The 13,597-nt window shown below is 36.0% G+C and overlaps 1 protein-coding gene across 5 annotated transcripts in view; it reads right to left on the bottom strand.

Moving 5' to 3' along the window:
• TMTC1 (transmembrane O-mannosyltransferase targeting cadherins 1) overlaps window positions 1-13,597 on the bottom strand; it is a 320,486-nt gene that overhangs the window by 29,354 nt on the left and 277,535 nt on the right. For all 5 annotated transcript variants that reach the window (XM_020975836.2, XM_020975837.2, XM_020975835.2 and 2 more), the window contains one exon: window positions 4,447-4,549. In XM_020975836.2, the coding sequence (XP_020831495.1) occupies window positions 4,447-4,549 (103 nt within the window). The remainder of the gene's footprint in view (window positions 1-4,446; window positions 4,550-13,597) is intronic.

Below are 13,597 nucleotides of genomic sequence, written 5' to 3'. Positions count from 1 at the left end.
GAGAACTTCTAGGTCAAAGAAAAAAATTACTTCAAGCAGCCACAAAGAAATAATTCAACAACTGAAGCACTACAGTCAGGATATCACATGATTTTGCAGACACTACTATAAAGGAACAAACACCTTGGAATACAGTATTCAAGAAGGCAAAAGCTACAAGCTTCGTGCCAAGAATAACTTACCCAGCAAAACTGAACATAATGCTAAAGGGGAAAAAACATGAAAAAAATGAAATAGAAAGCATCCAAGTATTCCTGGTGAAAAGAACAGAGCTGTGGAGAAACTTTGATGTTCAAATACAGGAATAAAGAACAAGAGGAAAAGGTAAGTATAAACAATTACAAAGGACTAAGCAAGGATAAGCTGTGTACATTCAAATATAGGTAGATGATACATGTGTCCCCTGTTAAGCCTATCATCATCACGGTCCATGAAGGGAGTCCAGTTAGACAAGGCCTGGGAGTGGTTCTGTTATGTCTTGAAGATCTTAAGAAAAGAAAGCAAAGAGAGAGGAAGAGGAATATACTGGGAGGGAAGAGGAAGAAAGGTTAAGGAACATTATCTCACCTAATCAGGGTGCAAAAGTAGACGTATATAAACAATGAAAAGAGGTTGGGGGAGCAGCTGATATTTGGACATCACTTTCATATAAACTGGTCAAAAGAAGAAACACACAGTTGTATATAGAAATACATTTCATTCAACTGGGATTCAGGAAAAAAAGTGAAAAAGAGGAGGGGAAATTAGAGGGATGGCACATGAAGGAAGGAATTAGTTCTAAGCAAAACAAACTCTAAGGATGCACAAAAATATTAATAGCTCTTTTTGAGCTGGCAAAGAATGAGCTTCTCTTTTTTTTTCAGGCAATTAGGGTTAAGTGACTCGCCCAGGGTCACAGAGCTAGTAAGTGTCACGTGTTTGGTCTGAGGCAGGATTTGAACTCAGGTCCTCCTGACTTCATGGCCGGTGCTCTACCCACTGAGCCACCTAGCTGCCCACAAAGAATGAGATTCTAAAGTTTTGTTGTTGCTGTAGCTGTTTAGTCATGCCTGACTCTTTGTGACCCCATTTGGGGTTTTCTTGGCAAAGATACTGGGGTAGTTTGCCACATCCTTCTCCAGCTCATTTTACACATGAGGAAACTGAGGCAAAAGTGTTAAGTGACTCTCAGGGTCACACAGCTAGCAAGTGTCTGAGGCCAGATCTGATGAATCTTCCTGACTCCAGGACCAGCACTTTATCCACTGTACCACCTAGGGATTCCCATAAATCAGGGAATAGACAAAACAAGTTATGGTACATAAATGTGATGGAATAATATTGTGCAGAATGAACTCTTATCACAATAAGGACCAATCATAATTCCAGAGGACTAATGAGGAAACATGCTCTCCATTTCCTGATACAAAGGTGAGGAACTCAGAATACAAAATAAGACAAATATTTCTTTGGTCACCATCAAGTAGACATTTGTTTTGAGTAACTATAAATTTGTGCAATGGGGGAGATTGGGATAGGACGGTGAAAAGGCAGATCTTGGCTGATTAAAACAAATGTGAAAAAATATTTATAGATATATGAAAAATGCTCTAATTCATTATTAATTAGAGAAAGCAAATTAAAACAACCTTGAGACATCATTTTACACCTATCAGATTGGCTAAAATGATTGAAAGGGATATAATGAAGGGGATGCAAAATACTGGGACACTAATTTATTGTTGGTGGAATTGTGAACTGATCCAACCATTTTGGAGAACAATCTGGAAGAGTACTCAAAGAGTTATTAAACTGCCCATACCCTTTGACCCAGCAATGCCACTACTAGATTTATTTCCAAGATGATAAGGGAAAAAGAAAAAGAACTTATATGTTCTAAAATATTGATGGTAACTCTCTTTGAGGTGGCAAAGAACTGGAAGTTGCGAGGATGCCCATCAATTGGAAAATGACTGAACAAGTTGTGGTACATGATTGGAATGGAGTACTGCTGTGCTATAATAAATGACGAGCTTGATGATCTCAGAAAAATATGGATAGATTTGAATGAAATAATGAAGAGCAAATTGAGCTGAACCAAGAGAACACTGTATATAATAATAGTAATATTGTTTTAAGAATAACTTTGAGAAATTGAGTCACTTTGATTATTACAAATACCCAAATTAACTACAAAGGAAGATGCTATCTGTATCCAGAGAAAGAACTAATAAACAGATGTATGTATAAAGTGATTTCACATACATGTGAGTGTGTGTCTGTCTGAGTAATGGTAGCCATATCCAGGACAAGAGGGGAAGAGAAGAAAAGAAAAACAAAAAAAGAAATGTACATGTTAACTTTATCATATATTTAAAAAGAATAGCAAGTTATACATAATAGATTAGCAGTTTTATATGCATTCATCTTTTTATTATACTATGTGTGGAAATGCTTGTTTTATTTTATAAATTAAAAATAAAGAAACATTTTACTAAAGAAAAAATGTATATAGCATTTCTGTGGTATACTATTCTAGTAGTTATAAAAAATGAAGAAACTATATTCATGATGAATTAACTGATCTATTTATCTATAGGTGGTCAACCTAGACCTAGAAGAGGCTGGAGTGAGAAAGCTAGCATAGGGGGTGTATGGGTGTTGACTGACATGCTGAGTGCAAGAGGTGAAATGTACATGTGTGCCATTGTAGGGGAGGCCACATCCAGTGATACCTCTAGCACATGTCACTCTTATATATTAGGAACTAGTGTATAGTATCTTTTATACTCCATTTTAGTGACGAAGAAGTTACTTATTAGGAAATAGGGGTGGTATAAGCCTGAAAATAAAAAATATTTGTATTTCATATTGCCAAAAAACCGAAAACTGCATTTTACTGCCACTTCTTATACTTCTTATAGAAGTACCTAATCTGATAGCTAAGGAAAAACACAGAATTACTCTCATAAACTCTCTTTTTTTAAAAAAATAAGCATTCACTATATGCTAACATTACTAGAACAGTTTTACTCTAAACAAGAAAAGTGGGATGTGGATTCTATTTAACATCTGATATTTCATGGTATTTTATCAATTATGATTATGCCATTTCTATAATGTATATCATATGAAAACAATAAAATAATATAGTCATAACTTGTTTGAGGTATTGTTTCTACAGTAGAATTGAAAGATATTTTATCAGTATAAAACAACCACTGTGGATGTTATGTGACGTTAAGGGAAGACTTCTACCCACTAAGTTAACAAAACTACTTCCTATATATAGCTTCAGGGGATTTCCCTGAAGACAGAATTATAAGAACTGAACAAACTCGGCTCCACTAAGCTTGTAAGAACAAGAGAAATCACAGCCCCAAGGTATGATGTGGTTATCAACACTCCAAATCACTGCCAAGCTCAGTGAATTTTATTTTTGAGATATTTTTTATGCCGTGCTGTTTTGGTCACACCTTTTCCACAAATGACCAAGGGAATCAGGATGCCACGCATGAACAGATGCCTGGTGGGTGCAGGCAGAAACTCCCTAGCCTGTTTGACTCCCAGGGAGTTTTGCCTTGACTTTGGGACTGATGGAGTGGCTGACTTGAAACTCATGAACTAGCTCATTTGTTCCTTTTGGATTCGTGGGAGAAAATGACTCAAGGAAAGAGAGAGGTGAAAACAGTGGAGGAAATGTTTCCATGGAAGTAGCATTGGGGCTGGCCATGAAGTAGCTTATGCTGCACTATAGATTTAAGGTGGAGTGAGTGAATCATTCATGAACCATGATGGGGCAGATTCTGCAGTGCTGAAAAAGTGTGGGCTTTTGACAACAGGTGACAATCCTTCATTTTTCTTCTTCCTTTTGCCTTACTTTCTTCAGAAAAGAGCCGCATGGGGCTTTGGTTCCACTGGGGCACGGTGAAGCTCATATTTATTTCTTAAAAGTTTATTTACCTTTTCAGTGTTTAAATGTTTATTTTTTATCTTAAACTGACAAATGCAAAAAAATTGTTTACTACTGACATTACTATTATTGCTAGAATGTAGCATTGAGGGGAGTGATTAGGAGTGCCCCAAAAAGGGAGAGAGATTTCAAATGACAGAATCAAACAGAGTTATTTAATTTTTACCATTTCCCTGGGCAGAGAGAACATCCACACCCACATCCATATTCATATATATATATATATCTACAGTAGAATTTCTCTAGGAAAATTAATCTTTAACAGTTCCTGGACCAGCAACTGGTCGGGCTAGCATTGAGGCAGATACCCAACATTCTCCTACAATTGGTGTGAAAGGAAAGTCAGTCTCCAGAGGAGATGGTCAAAGAAGGAGCTAGAGAAAGTTACTCACATCAGGATGAATAGCCTACCCTAAAAAGGGAGAGAGATAAGTAAGATTGGGCTTGCTTGCTCTGCACATAGAAATACCACCACCACATTTAATCTTACTTACCAGTATCTACTAAAAAAACTCCATAGTTGTTGTGTAAGTCAGAACTCTCTGGACAATTCTTAATTCCGGTCTGATAAACTTCCTCAGCTTCCCGAAACAATTCCTTTAAAGAACAAAACCAGAAAAAATTTAAAGACGTCAATATTAAAATTAGCATTGTCAAAACATCTTATTTTGATGACACACAGGACAGAGGAAACCACTTGGTTCTCACAGGCTATGCCATCAGAGGGCAAGGTCTGGAAGTTACTAGTAAATTGGAAAAATTTCAAACATGGGTCTGGTAAGAGAATACATTTTTTCCCTCAGGGAAATTTGAAGAGGCTTATCACTAGAAAACTGGTTATCACAATGATGATTTTTTTTGGCCATAGTATCTGATGAAGAAGACTACAGAAAGAGTATTGCATTTGGAACGTGAATGCTATGTTTTGCTTATAACTCTGCAACCTACTCTGTATACCAGTTTGGAAAAATCATGAATATTATGCTTTGATTATGACTCTGCAAGCTATTATGTGTACCACTTTGGAAAAATCACTTCAACTTTTTGGACCTCAGTTTCCTTACTGATAAAGTAGGAGGCTGGGTTGGGAGATCTCTTTACTTCTTTCTATATCTATCTATAATGTGCTAAAGACTGGATAGATCAGGGCCTATATCTCAAAATAACAAAAGAGGGAAAGGTTCTATGTGTACAAAAATATTTATAGCAGTTCTTTTTGTACTGGGAAAGAGTAAGGGAAGTACCCATCAATTGGAGAATGGCCAAATAAATTACAGCACATGAATGTAATGGAATACTAAGAAATGATGAAAGGGATAGTTTCAGAGAAACCTGGGAAGATGTATCAACTGATGCAGAGCAAAGTGAGCAGAACCAGAACAATTTATATAACAATAATTCTGTAAAAACAAACCAAAAAAACCTTTGAAAGTTGTCAGAACTCTAATCAATGTAATGGCTAACCATAATTTGAGAGGACTCATGAAGAAGCATGCTACCCATATCCTGACAGATTATATAATGTAGCAAAATTTTTTTTACATAGCCAATGTTAGAATTTGTCTTTCTTCACTATGTATATTTTTGCCTTGTTTTTTTTTCCTTTTTTTTTGTGCTTTTTGGTGAGGCAATCGGGGGTTAAGTGACTTGCCTAGGGTCACCCAGCTAGTAAATGTCAAGTGTTTGAGGTCGGATTTGAACTCAGGTCCTCCTGACTCCAAGGCTAAAGCTCTATCCACTGCCCCATGATTATGTATATTTTTAAAGGTTTTTGTTCTTGTTTTTTTAATTAGTGGGGAAAAATTTATTTTTGCTAATTGAAAAAATTAATCACAAGATGTTTGTATGATTTTAGTTTGGAAAAATTACTGACTTTTTAAAAAAATTCATTTTTTCCCAACTACATGTAAAATAAATTTTTAACATTTAAAAAAATTTTTAGTTCTAAACTTTCTCCTTTCCATCTCTCCCTCTCCTTGAGAATTCAAGCAATTTGTTACATGTGCAGTCACTCAAAACAAATTCCATATTAATTAAAGAAAATACAGACCAAAAAAACCCCCCCAAGAAAAATAAAGTTAAAAAAAAGTATGTTTTGCTCTGCATTCTGAATTTATCAGTCTTTTCTCTGAAGGTGGATAGCCTTTTTCATCTTAAGTCCTTTGGAATTGTCTTGGATTATTGCACTGCTAAGAATAGCTAAGTCATCCACAGTTAATCATCCTTACAATATTGCTGCTACTGTACAAAATGTTTCTCCTGTTTCTTCTCACTTTACTTTGCATCAGTTCATGTAAGACCAGGTTTTTTGAAGGTATTCTGCTCATCATTTCTTATAGCACAATAATATTCCATCACAATGGTATACACAACTTGTTCAGCAATTCCCCAATGGACAGGCATCCTCTCACTTTCCAATATTTTAACACCACAAAAAGAGCTGCTATAAATATTTTTGTACATATGGGTCCTTTTCCTTTTCTTTGGATCTCTTTGGGATACAGACTTAGTGCTTGTATTGCTGGGTCAAAGGACATGCACAGTTTTATTTTGGGCATAGTTTGGACATACTTTGGCCATAGTTCTCAAATTCTCTCCAGAGTGGATCAATCAGTTCACAACTTCACCAACAGTGTATCGGTGTTTAAATTTTCCCACATCCCTTCCAACATTTACAATTTTCATATTCTGTCTTCTTAGCCAATCTGACAGGTATGAGGTAGTAACTCAGTTTTTTTTATTTGCATTTCCCTAATCAATAGTGATTTAGAATATTTTTTCATATGATCTTTGCTTTCTTCTTCTGAAAATTGTCTGTTCATATTCTTTGACCATTTATCAATTGGGAATTGCTTATATTCTTATACATTTGACTCAGTTCATTGGATTTGAGAAATGAGGCCTTTATCAGAGAAACTTGCTGCAAAAATTTCCCCAGTTTTTTGCTTTCTTTCTAATCTTGGCTGTTTTGGTTTTATTTGTGCAACTTCTTTTTAATTTAATGCCATCAAAATCACCTATTTTATATCCCATAATGCTCTCTATCTCTTATTTTGTCATAAATTCTTCCTGTATCCATAAATCTGACAGGTAAGATATTCTATGCTCCCCTAATTTGCTTATTATATCACCCTTTACATCTAAATCATTTACCCATTTTGACCTGATATTTCTCAACAATACTTTCATAAGCTCTTGAGTTTTAAATTTTCTACTCCTCCCTCCCCAAGACAGCATCCAATCTAATATTGGACCTACATATACATTCCTATTAAACATATTTTCACATTAGTCATGTTGTAAAGAAGAATTAAAACCAATAGGAGGAACCACAAGAAAGAAGAAACAAAACAAAACAGAAAGAAAAAAAGAGCAAATAGTATGCTTCAATCTGCATTCAAACTCCATAATTCTTTCTCTGGATGTGAATAGCATTTTCCATCATGAGTCTTTTGGAGATGTCTTAGATCCTTGCATTGCTGAGAAAAGTTAAGTCTATAAAAGTTAGTCAACGCAGAATGTGGTTGTTACTGTATACAATGTTCTCCTGGTTCTGCTCACTTCACTTACCATCAGTCCATACAGGTCTTCCCAGGTTTTTCTGAAGTCCACTTGCTCATCATTTCTTACAGCACAATAGTATTCCATTACATTCATATACCACAATTTGTTCAACCATTCCGCAGCTGATAGGCATCCTCTCAATTTCCAATTCTTTGCCACCACAGAAAGAGCTGCTATAAATATTTTTGTCCATATGGGTCTTTTTCTCACTTTTTATGGTTTCTTTGGGATACAGCCCTAGAAGTGCTATTCCTAGGGCAAAGGGTATGCACATTTTTATAGCCCTTTGGGGGCATAGTACCAAATTGCTCTCCAGAATGGTTGGATCAGTTCACAACTCCACCAACAATGTATTAGTTTTCCCACATCTTCTCCAACATTTATCATTTTCCTGTTTTGTCATGTTTGCCAATCTGATAGGTGTGATGTGGTACCTAAGTATTTTTGATTTGCATTTCTCTAATCAGTAGTGATTTAGAGCAGTTTTTCATATGACTATAGATAGCTTTAATTTCTTTATCTGAAACTGCCTGTTCATATCCTTTCACCATTTATCATTTCGGGAATGACTTTTATTCTTATAAATTTGACTTAGCTCTCTATATATTTTAGAAATGCATGCAGAATTGAGGTAGCTCAAGAGAAAAGCAAGATACACAAACGTAGAGAATCTATCCCAAAGGTTCACAAAGACTCTTTGTGCCCAACCTGTGGTAGAACATTCTGAGCTCGTATTGGTCTGATCAGCCACAGTCCTACACACTAAAACTTGATTCTGGCATGGTGATGTTGTTTTGATCCTCTTTGAAAATGAAAGACAACAACAAGAAATGAGGCCCTTATCAGAGACACTGGTTGTAAAAATTCTTTCCCAATTTTCTGCTTCTCTCCTCCATATATTTGCTTTCCTTGCTCTCCTAATTTACTTATTGTATCACCTTTTATGTCTAATTCATATACCCATTTTGACTTTATCTTTGATTATGGTGTAAGATGTTGGTCTATGCCCAGTTTCTGCCAAACTGCTTTCCAGGTTTTTCAGCAGTTTTTGTCAAGTAGTAAGCTCTTATCCCAGAAACTGTGGTCTTTGAGTTTATCAAAGAGTAGATTACTATAGTCATTGACTACTGTGACTACTGTGTACTTAACATATTCCACTGATCCATCACTCTATTTCTTAGCCAGTACCAAGTAGTTTTGATGATTGCTACTTTATAATACAATTTAAGATCTGGAACTGCTAGGCCAACTTCCCTAGCATTTCTTTCCATTAGTTCCCTTGATATTTTGGACTTTTTGTTCTTTCAAATGAATCTTATTATTTTTTCTAGTTCCATATAATAATTTTTGGTAGTTTGATTGGTATGGCAACGAATAAGTAAATTAACTTAGCTGGAATTGTCATTTTTATTATATTAGCTTGACCTACCCATGAGCAACTGATGATTTTCCAATTATTTAGATCTGACTTTATTTGTGTGAAAAGTGTTTTGTAATTGTGTTCATATAGTTCCTGGGTTTGTTTCAGGAGATAGACTCCTAAATATTTTATAATGTCTACAGTATGATTAAATGGAATTTCTCTATCTCTTCCTGTTGGGCTTTGTTGGTAATATATAGAAATGCCAATGATTTATGTGACTTTATTTTATAACCTGCAACTTTGCTAAAGTTGTTTATTATTTCAAGTAGCTTTTTACTTGATTCTCTAGGATCCTCTAACTATATCATCTGCAAAGAGTGATAGCTTTGTTTCTTCTTTGCCTATTCTAATACTTTCAATTTCTTTTTCTTCTCATTGCTGAAGCTAACATTTCTAGTGCCATATTGAACAATAGTGGAAATAATGGACATCCTTGTTTCACCCCTGATCTCACTAGAAATGCTTCTAGCTTATCCCCATTTCATATGATGCTTGCTAAAGGTTTTAGGTAGATGTTACTTATCATTTTAAGGAAGAGTTCATTTATTCCTATGCTCTCTAGTGTTTTTAATAGGAATGGGTGTTGTATTTTGTCAAAAGCCTTTTCTGCATCTGTTGAGACGATCATGTGGTTTCTGTTATTTTTGTTGTTGATATGATCAATTACGCTGATAGTTTTCCTAATACTGAACCAGCCCTGTATTCCTAGTACAAATCCTACCTGGTCATAGTGTATTATTCTTGTAATAAGTTGCTGTAATCTGTTAAGGGACTTCCAAACCTTACTGATGAAAACACCAAGGGCTCAACAGAAAATTTGATCTTCAAATACAAGACTGAAGAGAGACATAAAAAGTAAACAGGACAGAAAAAACAACATGTTATTAATAAGGGCAAACTGTTTACATCCCTACAAGGGAAGTTGACACTTGTAACTCTTGAGAACTGTATTGTTATTATACTATTTTAAAGTGGCATTCATAGACAGAGGAAGTGCATATAAGTTGACTTTGATGTAATAATAATTTAAAAAATCAGATTAAGTGGGTTAAATGGATCTAAGTAAGTGGATTAAGTGCATCTAATTAGCCTGCTCTACCACCCTTGGGTTCAGGATCTCCCCCAGTATGCTGAGGTGGGCTTTCTGCTAGCTTGCTGAGACGCCTCCTGTTCTGTAATGCTCCAACTTCCCCCAGAGCAAGAGAGGTCTTTCCTGTTAATCCCCCAAGCTTCCTGGGCTACAGGACTGGTCCAGCTGTTCCAGGGTTTTTCCTGGGGTGATATTTTCTGGGTTTTCAGAGGTCAATAAGGGAAGGTAAGAGTGACTTACTTCTTACTCCCAGAAGCAGAACACTCTTGACTTGATATTTTTTTGAGATATAAAATACAAATTAAACCCGCATCTATATTACAAAGGAAAAAGAAGTATAGTATGACAGAGTGGAAAGGGCACTAGACTTGGAATCAAGGACTCAGGTTTGAATCCTGATCATAGTGTGTCAGTTAATCCCTCTAACACTTTTCTAATTTATAAAACAAGGCATCTGAATTAAATGACCTTTAAGGTCCCTTCCAATTATTTTAAATGTTGTGTCTTTAAAGTTCAGAAGAACTTAATATAAGCAAGTTTAAAAAGCCAAAGGTAACTGATTATTTATTGAGCACCACCAGATACTGGTTCCACATTAGGATATAGAAGTTATCAGTTACTGAACTAAGAGATGAGATATTTGATCTCAGAAGGGGTAACTTCCAAATGTCATTTTATCTAGTAGTCTCAATTTCAGCTCCTACCATACATCCAACCACAGGTATCTACAAGCTGAAATAATTAAGAAGGAGATTATATTTCTTTTGATTTTCTCTCAAGACTCTGTGGTAGAAAGGATAACATGTGGCTGTCAGGAAAGTGAAGCAAAAGAAACAAGGAAGCTGGCTAATCTACATGATGGATGACTATCTTTTGAATGATCATAAATTTACTGTACTACATGCTATTTTTTTAAAAGTTTATTGATTTCTTTTGCTTTTACATTTCCAACATTTTCCCTGGAATCTTTCCCCTGCTCCTTCCTGAGAGTCATTCTAGATAACAATATTTTTAAAGGAAAAAAAAAGAAGAGGAAAATCCAGAAAAATGTATCAATACATCAAATAAATCTCACAATATTTGGTATGTTCCACAACTCTAGACCTTATAGCTCTGCAAAGAAATGGGTTGGGAGTATTTCTCCATATTTCTTCTTTGGGAACATGCCTGTTTTTTGTAATTTTGCAATAATCATTTTTATTATTTTGTGATTTTATTTCTTTCCATTTACATGGTTGTTGTCACCATGTATATTGCTTTCCAAAATGGTTATCTTGATTCACAACTCCACCAACAATGTACTAGAGCGCCTTTACACAGCTCTTCCAATACTGACTATTTTTGTCATTTTTCATCTTTGCCAACTTGTTGAGTGTAAGGTGGAAACACGGGCTTGTTTTGCCTTATATTTTTTTTATTGTTGTTGTTTTAGATCATTCATAAAATAATTAAGTTTACAATTCTTCTGTTGCAAAATTCTTGCAATAGAAGATTGTTCATATCCTTTATCACTTATGTATTTGGTCTTTTATCAGTTGTTCTGCTGGGTTTTGATTCCACAGACATCATGCCCCTAGAACATCATTTCTCCTTGATCCCCTCCTTCCTTTCATCTTCTTTTTGTGTATTATCTTCTTCCATTGGATTTCAAGCTCTTTGAAGGCAGAAACTGTCTTTATTTTTCTTATTTGTGTCCCTACCATTTGGCACAGTATCTGACACATAGAAGGTGCTTAATATTTATTGCTCATTGCTTATATATTATGGGAGGAAAAGCATGTAAATAAATAAGTACATACAATATATAGAGAGAGTTGATGTTAAATAATATCAGAGGGAAAGGCCTCCTGAAAAGGGTGTGAATTGAGCTGAAAGTAGAAGTAAGCCCAAGGTGTAAATGAGGAGAGAGAGCATTCCAGACATAGGGCAAAGCCAATGAAAAGGCACAGATATAGGAAACACAGTAGGAAAGTGTAGCTAGATCATTGAGTGTTTGGAGGGGAATGAAGTAAAGACCACTGGAAAGATAGAAAGGGTACAGGGTGTAAAGAGCTTTAAATGCCAAACAGAGGAATTGGTATTTGATGTTAGAGGCAATAGGGAATCATGGGAGTTTACAGAGTAGGTGGGTGATATGATCAGATCTGTTCTTTAGGAAAATCACTTTGGTAGCTGAATGGAAGATAGATTGGAGTGTAGAGACTTGAGGCAGGTAATTAGAAGGCTATAAGAAGGCTATTGTAATAGCTCAGGCAAAAGGCAATGAGGACTTAAACTAAGGGACTGGCTATGTGAGTAGAGAAAGGGGAATAAGAGATATAAAGGTAGAAAAGATGTGAGGGAAGTGAGTGAGGAATTAAGAATGACAATGAATTTGAGAGCTTGGGTGACTAGAAGAATGGTGATGCCTTCAATAGTAATAGGCAAATTCAGAAGAAGGGAGGTTGTGGGGGGAAAGAATGAGTTTTGATTGGACATATTGAGTTTAAAATGCCTATTAGACATCTAGTTTGAGATGCCCAAAAGGTAGTTGATGATATGGGGCTATATGTAGCTCAGGCAAGAGACTGGAGGTAGAAATACATGGCAACTGATGAAATCATAAAGTGAAATGGTGTGGAAGGAAAAGAGAAGAGAGCCCAAGATAGAATCTTGGGGAACATAGTTAGTGGGCATGACATAGATGAAGAACCACCAAAGAAACCTGAAAAGGAGCAGTAAGACAACCAGGACACCTAGGAGAGAGTGGTATTTAAAAAAAATGAGGAAGAGTGAGCAGTCAACTGGGTCAAATGCCACAGAGAGGTCGAGAATGGGTGAAGACTGAGAAAAGGCCATTAGATGTGGCAATCAAGAGATCATTGGGGGAATAGGCATGGTATTGGTATGAGGAAGGAGTTAATTGGGTCCTGGTGCGCAGCAAAGCCCACTAAAGGCTTCCAGGTCCACCTGGGTAGGGTCTGGGGCTGCTTGCTTGTAAAAAGAAAACCAGGACCCATTGGAGCAAAGTCACAGAAATGTAATAAATGTCTAAAAGTTTTCACTCACACACAGACACATGCATGTACGTGCATGCACAAGATCATTGTTAACTTTGTAGATAACAGTTTCACTTGAGTGAAGAGCTCAGAAGCCAGACTGCTAAGGGTTTATAAGAGTGTGAGAGGAAAGAAAGTGGAAGCACTCCTAGATGGTTTTCTCAAGGAGGAAAGTTGAGGAAAGGAGAGAGATGGAGTAATATTTAGCATGAGTGGTTGAATTAAGGGAAGGTTTTGTAAGGATATGGGACATAGGCATATTTGTAGGTAGTAAAGAAGTAGTCAGTAGATAGAGAGAAATTGAAGACAATAAGAGTGAGTATGTATGGTGATTAAGAATACAATCTGCTGAATAAGATGAGATGGAACTAAGGGTACATGTAGAGAGGTTTGTCTTGACAAGGAGAAAGGCTACTTCTTCACGTGAAATAGGAGTAAAGGAGGAAATTGAGGAGAAAGATGTTTGAACAATGGGAGATGAGGAGGGAACAAGAGAGAATTCTCAGAGAATAACTTCTATTATTTTTTTT

This window comes from Phascolarctos cinereus, unplaced genomic scaffold (assembly GCF_003287225.1).
Source record: "Phascolarctos cinereus isolate Bilbo 61053 unplaced genomic scaffold, phaCin_HiC Scaffold_1;HRSCAF=81, whole genome shotgun sequence".
Taxonomy (NCBI): domain Eukaryota; kingdom Metazoa; phylum Chordata; class Mammalia; order Diprotodontia; family Phascolarctidae; genus Phascolarctos; species Phascolarctos cinereus.
This window is presented reverse-complemented; position numbering and strand designations above follow the sequence as displayed.